General features: G+C 33.6%; 1 protein-coding gene across 1 annotated transcript; it reads left to right on the top strand.

The window, feature by feature from the left end:
• Window positions 1–236: 236 nt before the first annotated feature.
• LOC136972840 (toll-like receptor Tollo) lies at window positions 237–10,058 on the top strand. The gene is made up of 3 exons (XM_067267475.1): window positions 237–2,412; window positions 2,823–2,952; window positions 8,281–10,058. Exons 1-3 carry the CDS (start codon window positions 370–372, stop codon window positions 9,726–9,728), a joined length of 3,621 nt encoding a protein of 1,206 aa, XP_067123576.1. The 5' UTR covers window positions 237–369; the 3' UTR covers window positions 9,729–10,058.
• Window positions 10,059–10,995: the final 937 nt, after the last annotated feature.

The following is a 10,995-nucleotide window of genomic DNA, read 5'->3' as shown; positions in this document are numbered from 1 at the left end:
AAATATGGCAAAAAAGTTGTCGAAGTCTCAATTTACAATAATAATTATTTTAAACGAAGCAAACTAACAAACTGGCAGACATTCTTACGAAATATCCAACCAGGTTACTCATTTAACGTTAACTTGATATTTTTGCAAGAACTGCGTTAGGAAGAAACGAGGAAATGAAAAATTGTTTGCGTAACATTTTTGTAGAAATGGAAATCACCGACGTCAGTTTTTATCGTGTTGTCAACCACTGGCAACAAAGTGTCTATAATAGCTGCTTGATAAATTACGATTTCTGAGTTGTGTACTTTTGTTGACTATTCTTCGACATATTTACCACAGATTCGTGTGTCGAATTAATTAGAACCGTCCTTAGACGAAATGAGGTGGGTGTTCTTTTTTCAATTCCTACTTGTAGTAGTTAATTCTTCTCAACCGTTTTGTAAACATTTGGAAAATATTTCTTGTCCGTCGTGGGCAAACAGTTGCCACGAATCAAAGCACTTTCCATTTGTTCAAATATTTAATCAATCCTTATCCATTGTGTGCGGTAAGGGAACGATTGACTCTCATTTGATGCGATGTTTGGACGTTAAAAATGTACAAAGGATACAAATTACAGATTGTTATATGTCTGGGATTGACTTTGGAATATTCACTTTCAGGTATGAAATCGAACACGTCCAGATACGGTACCCATCATTCGTGAATGAAAGAAACTTCCAGAGCGCCTCGTTTAATAACATGTCCTCTCTGCGATCTGTCGAAATAGCAGGCGTGAAGACGTCGGATCTTCTAAATTTAGCATTTCTGAATGTTCCGTCGCTGACTTCATTGAAAATTGAATGGTATAACTTCATTTTATTTCCGAACAAACCTTTCCGACAGTTAATTAATCTTTCCGAATTATACATCAGGCATGGCGAGTTAAGAGTTCTACCCGAAGATCTATTTTATAATCTTCACAATTTGACAAAACTGGACTTAAGTAGCAATAAAATTGAATCGATACATCCACTTGTCTTAAGAAATCTTACCCGATTGGAATATTTGGATTTATCATTAAATCGGATAAGGGATTTACCAGGTGACGTTTTAGAAGGTCTTTCTAATTTAAGGATATTTCATATTTATATAAATCACGGATTATCACAAATTCCGTCCGGATTTTTTAAGAAACTTCACAACTTGACTGAAATTAATGCACATTATTGTTCTATTTATTCACTGGAAGAAGATGTATTTTCTGACTTAATTAATTTGAAATACGTCGATTTAGATCTTAACAATATTGAACGTCTTCCGCCAAATCTTCTGAGAAATAATAAAGTCTTGACACAGTTTCTTTGTTCGTTTAATAAAATAACGACGCTTCCAACCGGAATTTTTCATGGACTTTCTGAACTGCGAGAGTTGAACTTACGGAGCAACCGCTTAGAAAATCTTCCGGAAAATGTCTTTCTAAATTTGTCGTCATTGCAGACTCTCAAGTTATCAGAAAATCGCCTGACACTTTTACACGAAAACACCCTACTCCCATTGACTAGATTAACGCATCTCGATCTATCCAACAACAATCTAACTGAAATTATTGGTAAGCGACCTTTTGGCAGCTTCAAACATCTTCGTAATCTCCGTTTAAATAAGGTGGGTTTGACACAATGGCCGGTGATAAATTGGACAGAATACAACTTGACTTACGTCGATTTCTCAAATAATCATTTTGAAACCGTCAAATTGCCGATTTACACACCAAATCGCATGGTAATTAAACTGTCTAACTGTAAAATCAGAACAATTTACATGGATGAGTGGAAATATGGATTTGAAATGCCGACTTATTATTTGAGTAATAATGAAATTACTTGCGACCACAAACTGCGACAGTTCGTTTTCGCCCTTAAGTCAAATATAGAAGTGGCAAAGAGAATATTTCCAAGTATAAAGGACACGAATTGTTTCAGAGAAGCAAAAAATTTGCTCGATAATACATCTTTCGTAGTCATAGGAAATTATTGTCCGATGGATTGCCAATGCTTCGTAGAACATAATCACGTGATGATCAATTGTTCAGGAAAGGGAATCGACAGAATTCCCGAAGTTCTCCCGAATGCGACGATTGTCGATTCGAGTAATAATTACATAAAGGACTTGTCAAATGTCGATTGCGTGACGTGGAACGACGTTACGCAATCGATCGATCGATGTATAGAAATTGCAGAAAATAATTTGTCGTCGTCAGTAAATTCTACTTGTATAAAATTTGTGTGTTCGGACGGTGTTAATAGTGGTTTTGAATGGAAAATGTCAGTGGCTGTTGTTACTTCGCTAGTGTTGGTAGGTATGGTTATTATTGTTACCAATGTTTATTGTCGTAGAAAAGGAAATGTACAGAAAGTGCCAAAGATTAACCAAGACGAAGTCGTTTATTACAATGTTTAAACCGGACGTATTCTGTAATTGAGACAATTCGAAGGCTTCGAGTTTCATCACTTTAGTGAATAAGTTGTGATAAATTGTTATTATTTGGTATTCGTTTCTACGAAATCAATTTTGTATACTTCCAATATACTGTGCTTTCGTAAGAAATCGTGATTACGAACTACATTTTAAAATCTGTAATAATTAGTTAATAAAGCTGTAAATTAGACACAATTCGATTGGATTCAGTAATTAGTCAATACTTTGTGTAAAGAAAAAAGAAAAGAAATGGAAGTGATAATTTCACTCGAAAATTCCCTTTTTTTTTTCGGGGATGATTTTGTATTTATAAGATTGCACCTCACCAACGTGGAGTTTTCCGGATTTTATTCACGATTTTATATTCTAAATAGGGACCGCAGAGGCAATCTGGTGTCGAGTTTCTTGAACATCCGGTAGACAACCTCGCTCTTCCGCATCCTTTTATTTCTGCACCGACTCGCAGACTTACTTGTGTTTTTATAATTCTGTTAATTGAATTTGGTAAAGGATATCGCGTACTGACCGATAAAAATTCAAATCGGAAATCCTGGTGTCGGGTGGAGATGTTTTCTCCCGGAAAACCGATAAGGTATTGTACAGAAAGCGTTTTCGTTTGTTCGGTCGATGATCCGGATTATTTCCTACTTGTCACCATGTTCCGCATTGTTTAATCTACTTTTGGGCTGTTTTATATTTGTAATTAGAATTCGGCGAGGAATTCTTTCTCTTGCAGTTGTACTCCCTTTGATTATTCAATATTCTACCAAATGGAGACTTAATCGCTTATTCTATCCAAATGACTTTGTTTTCGTTTATTAATTAGCCTTAATCTCGCCCGCGTATGTTTTGTATTCGTAAATATTCCACTCTCTGTCTACGTAGAAGTTGATTATTACATTAGCAGTATTGCTACGTCATGTAAACAGTTAATTAAATTGAAGTAATTAAATTGTAATAATATAACTTTTTTGATTAAACAAACGTTGTCCACTTATCGGAGTAGCGATAATGTAACTTTTTTACTTCTTGTAATATTTTATTACTTCGAACAAATCACGTAATAAATATTTTAATTCGAACTGTAGAAAGGTCTTTCTCAAATAAAACCATTTTATATTAATTTATCGATCGAATCGGACGTAAGAGAAATAATATAAACATTAATTTTATCTACTTTAGTGTTACGACATCAAGCACTTATTAACAGGTGTTAAAGACCTTTGTTTCGATTTCAATTATTTTTTATACAAAGCAAACGTCACTCTTCATAATAGGAAATTCTGCACGTCACGACGAAGTAACGACTTATGTTACTTTAAACGTTACTCTTACCGGATAAACAGACATTAAACATTTACCTGGAGGGAGATCCGTGACCACGCCACCGACATGGCTAGTTAGGTCCCTATACAACTTTTTATATCGGGGTCGTAAGGAGTTATGTCGTTAGATCGATAAACACTGACAGTAAACTTCGTTTTTCTCTTTAAAACGCGATAATAAGGTAAGGTTGTCGCAATAACCGGTTGCAAATACGGATGTGACGTAAAGACGGGATTTCTTTGAAAGTTTCTCATTCCTTTGAGGATGCATTTCCACTTCTAGACGTATCGAAAGATCGAACTTCTTTCCGTATCGTTTAAAATAATCGTCTATCCAGAATTAGTAAATAACATCCGCAGTTACGTGTTACGTACCGAAAATTTCCGGTTTAATTTAACCGAGTGACTGACTGTTACGTTGCTTTGAAAACGATGTGGTGAACAAATCGTTCTGTCGCCTTTGTTTGTCGCATGGACTCGTGACGTTGGCTTTTCGGACGTTCGAACTTATTAAAAACTGTCGTTGATGCGAGATGATGACGATGAGGAGGAGGATGAGAAGTCCTCCGCCTTTTAATTGCCATCGTTTCTCCGAATCTCACGTTTCCGATTTTCGTTTCAAAATCATTTTTCCAATTATATTCTTTCTTCGTGATAAAATACAGAACGAATTTGGAATTATAAACATAATTTTAACACAAAAATTGTCGAGTGACATTCAAAATTCCACGATAATTTTGTAATTTATTAAATCTTTAACTTAATTATTCTTATATTAATATTAATATTAATATTATATATTATATAAATATTATATTATATATTATATAATATATTATATTAATATATTAATATATATAAATATATATAAATATTATCTGTCGAGCAATTTGTGAAAATATTATACGAAATTTACTTTCAAAATATGACATTTGGCATTTTCTGTAGAAATTTTCTCGTAAAGTTTATTTTAATTATCTTATTTATTACATAATCGATTTCGTTTACAGAAGGAACCCCTCCAGTCGGTCGTGGGTTCGCACCTCATCAACGGGCTGGTGAATTGAACTTATTCGGTTTTTTTTACGTGTGAAATCATAAATAACGGTCGGTTTTCTTTTAAAAGTTTTCCAAGTGGCAATCTCTTTGTTTTGTGTACCGTAAACATCTGGTAGACCCTCCCCCGCTTTTCGGCACCATAGCTCGGTCTTCTGCATTCCTCCTAATGGAGTGTCTTGGATTTTTATAGTTTTGCGTTAAACAAACACAGTAAAACAATTCGAAAATGCTTCTTTCTCGGTAAGAAAGCTTAATTGACAGATTTCACGACAGAGGTGGCGCGACCTTCAACCCACGTGACTGAGAGCGGGTAAAGGTCGTCTAGTGTTCTACTTTCTATACCAGTGTTCTGAACCGGTGTGCAGCGACAAACTGGTGTGCCGTCACAAGGTGAAAGGTGTGACAAGAACTTTTACGCATTCTGTTAATTCCAAGTTTTATTTATATATTTTTATCACAGTTGTTGTGTTTCTTACGCTTGTATTTCATTCTCTGCCGCAGCATTGATGAAATAAGATGATGCTAGTTTATTCTTTATTACAAGCCACGCATTTTTATGTATTTTGAGAAATTATATGTAAAATAAATTTGCTCACAGATGTTGATGTTTGTTTAATAATAATAATAATAGGTTAGTGGCATTACATAATTATATTAAAAGTATCATATCATACGTATTTGAGAGGAATAACATTTTGGTCTGCCGTGTTGAGTCATGGGTGTGCCGCAAATACAAAAAGGTTGCGGAACACTCTTCTATACTGCGGGGAAAGGGTAAGTAAAAATGTCAAGAAACACGCGCACGTAATTTACGGACATTCTAACATTATACTGTGAATAAATATAAAGCATAAAAGTACTTTTATAAACATTTCGATTTTAAACAGTCAAAGAATTGTCATTCCTTAAATGGCGTGTAGATTACGTCACAGCTACAGAACGAACCAGTTTCTCCGCTAGTCTCGTGTCGTGACGTAAGGCTAACGACGTAATTTTACAAATTGCCATTTCATACGATGACGTAAGTTCGAATTTTCTGATTGGGTAAAAATATTAAAAATTTATATATGATGATTTATGACACTAAGTCGGTCGACACAGTTATAAGTAACAAACATAATTCCTATTTATCCGAAAACCAATAAATTATTACAAAAGGCCGATAAATTATTCATTCAATTATTAAAATGCGAACAATAGACAGAGTAATAACCGATAGAAATGAAAGTAAAAGACAAAAATCTATAAAATTACCGCATTTACTGTAATCATTTCCACATCTGTGAAATATTCGACTTTCATTTTTAATGTTAATTCATTCGGATTTCCCTTTATCGAAGATCAATACCCTATTTTTTATTTAGTACTTAAACATAATTCTTTTCGGGTGCAAACTGCTTGAAATGATTTTAGTTTAAATTACATTTTGTCAAAACATAATTTAAATTTTATCGAATGAAAAATTCCGCATTCGAATGAACATAAAATCAAGAAATTTCATATTTACCTGGAAAATTGTTATTTTAATAATATAACTGACGTCACACAGAAGCAATTTTTTGTGTCACATAAAACATACGACGTAATTTATAGAGGAACACGATCGATTAATCTCTCGAAGAGAAAGGAATTAAAACAATTTAACTTATTAGAATTGTAAAACACAAAGTCGTGGTTATTAACTCAATCACATGGCTTCTGACTCCACCTTTATTTAGTCGATACGGTAACTAATTTTACACGTTCCAGCTTTTCCCCCGATATGGCACTTGTACACAATTAAGTCTGTACATCACAAACTCGAGAATAAGGTGGTTATAGAACCATTATAAAACTCTTTTATATCTATTTAAAACGGTAAAACAATGTATAAAACGATGTATGAAAATTACACAAAGTAGAACAAAATATTACAGTTGCGCACATTCATCATCTCTAATAAGAGAACAGAATACAACCAACTGTAATATTTTGTTCTATTTTGTGTAATTTTTATACATCGTTTTATACATTGTTTTACCGTTTTAAATAGATATAAAAGAGTTTTATAATGGTTCTATAACCACCTTATTCTCGAGTTTGTGATGTACAGACTTAATTGTGTATAAGTGCCATATCGGGGAAAAATGCCGAAACGTGTAAAATTAGTTACCGTATCGACTAAATAAAGGTGGAGTCAGAAGCCATGTGATTGAGTTAATAACACGACCTTGTGTTTTAAAATTCTAATACCATTCTAGCACAACACGGTTTCTCTACGAATGACTAATTTAACTTATCTTTAATGATTATCTTTATAAATTTCCTACGCTATACAGTTTCTTCTATTTAGCCCATTGACGAAAATACGGCAAAAAAGTTGTAGCAGTCTTCATTTACAATAATAATTACTTTAAAGGAAGCAAACTAACAAACCTGCAGCCATTCTTGCGAAATATCCAGCCAGGATACTCATTTAACCTTAACGTGATATTTTTCCGACAACTGCACGAGGAAAAAAACGAGAAAATTCAAAATTGTTTGCGTAATATTTCTGTAGGAATGGAAATCGCAGACGTCACTTTTTATCGTGTTGTCAAACACTTGCAACAAAGTGTCTACAGTAGCTGCTTCATAAATTACGATTCCAGAGTTCTGTACTTTTGTTGGCTATTTTTCCACATATTTACCACAAATTCGTGTGTCGAATAAATTACAACTGTCCTTAGACGAAATGAGGTGGGTGTTCTTTCTTCAATTCCTATTTCTAGTGGTTAATTCTTGTCAAGAGTTTTGGCAACATTGGGAAAATGTTTCTTGTCCGTCATCGGCAAACAGCTGCTACAAATCAAAGAACTTTTCCGCCGTTCAAATATTCGATCAATCCTTATCCATCGAGTGCGGCGAGGAAACGATTGACTCTCGTTTGATGCGATGTTTGAACGTTAAAAATGTACAAGAGATACAATTTAGAGATTGTTATCTGTCGGGGATTGACTTTGGAATATTCACGTTCGGGTATGCAATCGAACGCATCAATATATGGTACACATTCTTCTATAATAGAATCTTTGACAGCGCCTCGTTTAATAACATGTCCTCTCTGCAATCTCTCGAAATAGAAAGCGTGAAGACGTCGGAACTTCTAAATGTAACATTTCGCAATGTTCTGTCGCTGACTTCATTCACAATTAAACGGTATTACTTCACTTCATTTCTGAACAGACCTTTCCGAGAGTTAATTAATCTTTCCGAATTATACATCACAAATGGCGAGTTAAGAGATCTACCCGAAGATCTATTTTATAATCTTCACAATTTGACAAAAACTGGACTTAATTAGCAATAAAATTGAATCGATTCATCCACTTGTCTTTAGAAATCTTACCCAATTGGAATATTTAAATTTAGGATATAATCGAATAAAGGATTTACCCAGTGACATGTTGAAAGGTCTTTTTAACTTAAGGGAATTTTCTATTACTTACAACCTACAATTATCACAAATTCCGTCCGGATTTCTTTAAGAAACTGCACAATTTAACTGAAATTAATGCAGCGTTTTGTTCTATTTATTCACTCGGAGAAGATGCATTTTCTGACTTGATTAATTTGAAAATCGTCTATTTATTTTTCAACCAAATCGAACATCTTCCGCCAAATCTTCTCAGAAATAATAAACTTTTGGAAGAATTTTCCTGTTCGTTTAATAAAATATCGACACTTCCGACAGGAATATTTGATGGACTTTCTGAACTGCGAGAGTTACATTTGGGGGAAAACCGGTTAGAAAATCTTCCCGTAAATATTTTTCAGAATTTGTCGTCATTGCAGAATCTCGATTTATCAGGAAATCGTTTGACATTTTTACACGAAAGCATCTTCCTCCCATTGACTAGATTAACGAATCTCGGTTTATCTAACAACAGTTTATCTGGATTTACTGGTAAACGTCCTTTTGGCAGCAGCAAATATCTGAATCATCTGAATTTGAATAATGCAGGTTTGACACAATGGCCGGTGATAAATTGGACGGAATACAACTTGACTTACGTCGATTTCTCAAATAATTATTTTGAAACTGTGATATTGCCAATTTACACTCCAAATCGCATGATAATTAAACTGTCTAACTGTAAAATCAGAACGATTTACATGGATGAGTGGAAATATGGATTTCAAATGCCGACTTATTATTTAAATAATAATGAAATCACTTGTGATTACAAACTGCAGCAGTTCGTTTTTGCCCTTAAATCAAATATAAAAGTGGCAAAGGAAATGTTTCCATATATAGAGAATACGAAATGTTACCGAGAAAAAAGAAATTTGCTGGATAATACATCGTTCGTAGTCATTGGGAATTATTGTCCGATGAATTGCGCATGTTTTGTCGAACAAAATCACGTGATGGTGAATTGTTCCGGAAAAGGAATCGACAGAATTCCCGAAGTTCTCGTCCCCAATGCGACGATTGTCGATTTGAGTAATAATTATATTAAAGGTTTGTCAGATGTCGATTGTTTGACGTGGAAAAACGTCACCCATCTGCGTCTGAGTAATAATTCAATACCTATTATTCCGGATTACTTTCTTTTGTCAAACTTGAAAAACCTGTGGTTGGACGGAAACCGGTTAACCCAATTACCTTCCGGATTAATGAACCTGATCGACGTTTCTACAGAATTTAAGCTTTACTTATCGCGAAACAATTGGAATTGCCATTGTCATTCGCTTTTTACTAAGGACTGGTTGCTTAGAAACAGACAGAAGATTGCAGATTTCGCCCATGTTTTCTGCAAGAGAAATTCATCTTCTGTGTCTTTCACCGAAATTGTTTCTAATAATGAATGCCCACAAATTACAGAAAATAATTTGGCATCTTCGTTTAATGATTCTTCTTCGAACGAATATTAATTGGATGAAGTTAGTTCTGTTTTTGGATGGAAAATCGCAGTGGCTGTTCTTACTTCGCTAACGTTAATACAGTAGATGCGATTATTGTTGCTTCCTTTGTTTATTGTCGCAGAAAAGAAAATGTCGAAACAGTGCCAGATTTTAAGGAAGAAGAAATGAATTATTGTGATGTTTACACCTGACATATTCTGTAAATATTATAATTAAAATTCCTCGTGTTTGAACGTTTTAAAGAATAATTTTTTGTAAATTGCTATTATTTTCTATTTGCTTCCATTAAAATTAATTTTCTATACTTTAAATAATTATAATGTTTTAAATATTAATTTTTTATTTATTTTTATGCATTCTGATTTCGAATTATCTTATAAAATGTACTATTATTGCATAATAAAGCTGTAAATTGAGCATAAATATTTGACTTCAATAATTAAAGATCATCTCGTTGATAGTTTTGTGGTTTTCTGTGACATTAAATTGACTTCAGGAATTTTATTTCCATTTCTTAAATTTTAATTTTTTCTTTTTTGTTTAATCTCCGTGTCTTTGAAACAGAGGATATACCAACTAGCTCGGATATGAATAGAAGTGTGACGTAATTGTTATGTAATAGTAGTATGCGTTTATGCGGGAAATAATGCCTTCCGGGAGAATTTTTAAAGGTAACTCGTCCCTTTAAAATTCTTTTAACGGTATTTGGGCGTTTCAGACGTGGAAAATCCCGGAAAACTACTCGTGGCCAGCCCGACCGAGAGAGACGCAAACCCACATGTGTGATGTTACATTACACACAAATCTTCATAACATTGCTTTCTGTCGACGAACATCCGAAACTAAGAGCGAACGCTATTCCCCGTACAAGCAATTCCGTATGTGCCGCTCACTTGCCAAATCGATTAACTCCATAAAACAAAAAGTGGAGGGAAGTGACAAAGTAATATACATTTATTTTTAAAATTCCTTGTAAAATATAAATTCAAATAAACATCGTAGATTATATTATTGTAAATGTAGCTTTTATTTAACGACATATAAAATGTATAAGATAGCGTAGATATGCTATAATCGTTATTATTATTATTACGATTTTTGGTGTGATTGAGGAAGTTATTCGATTTGGCAAGTGAAAAACGTAAAAACATCAAATCCAATCTTCACATTAATGTTCATTTTTTATTAAAGATTATTCACAAAAATGAATAAAAACTATTCTTTTTCCGTTACAGTAGTTAACAGTAACAAAATAATAATAGTTTTGTTTCAATTG

The sequence above is a fragment of the Centruroides vittatus genome, unplaced genomic scaffold (genome assembly GCF_030686945.1).
Source record: "Centruroides vittatus isolate TY-2023 unplaced genomic scaffold, ASM3068694v2 contig_3036, whole genome shotgun sequence".
In the NCBI taxonomy this organism is placed as follows: domain Eukaryota; kingdom Metazoa; phylum Arthropoda; class Arachnida; order Scorpiones; family Buthidae; genus Centruroides; species Centruroides vittatus.
This window is presented reverse-complemented; position numbering and strand designations above follow the sequence as displayed.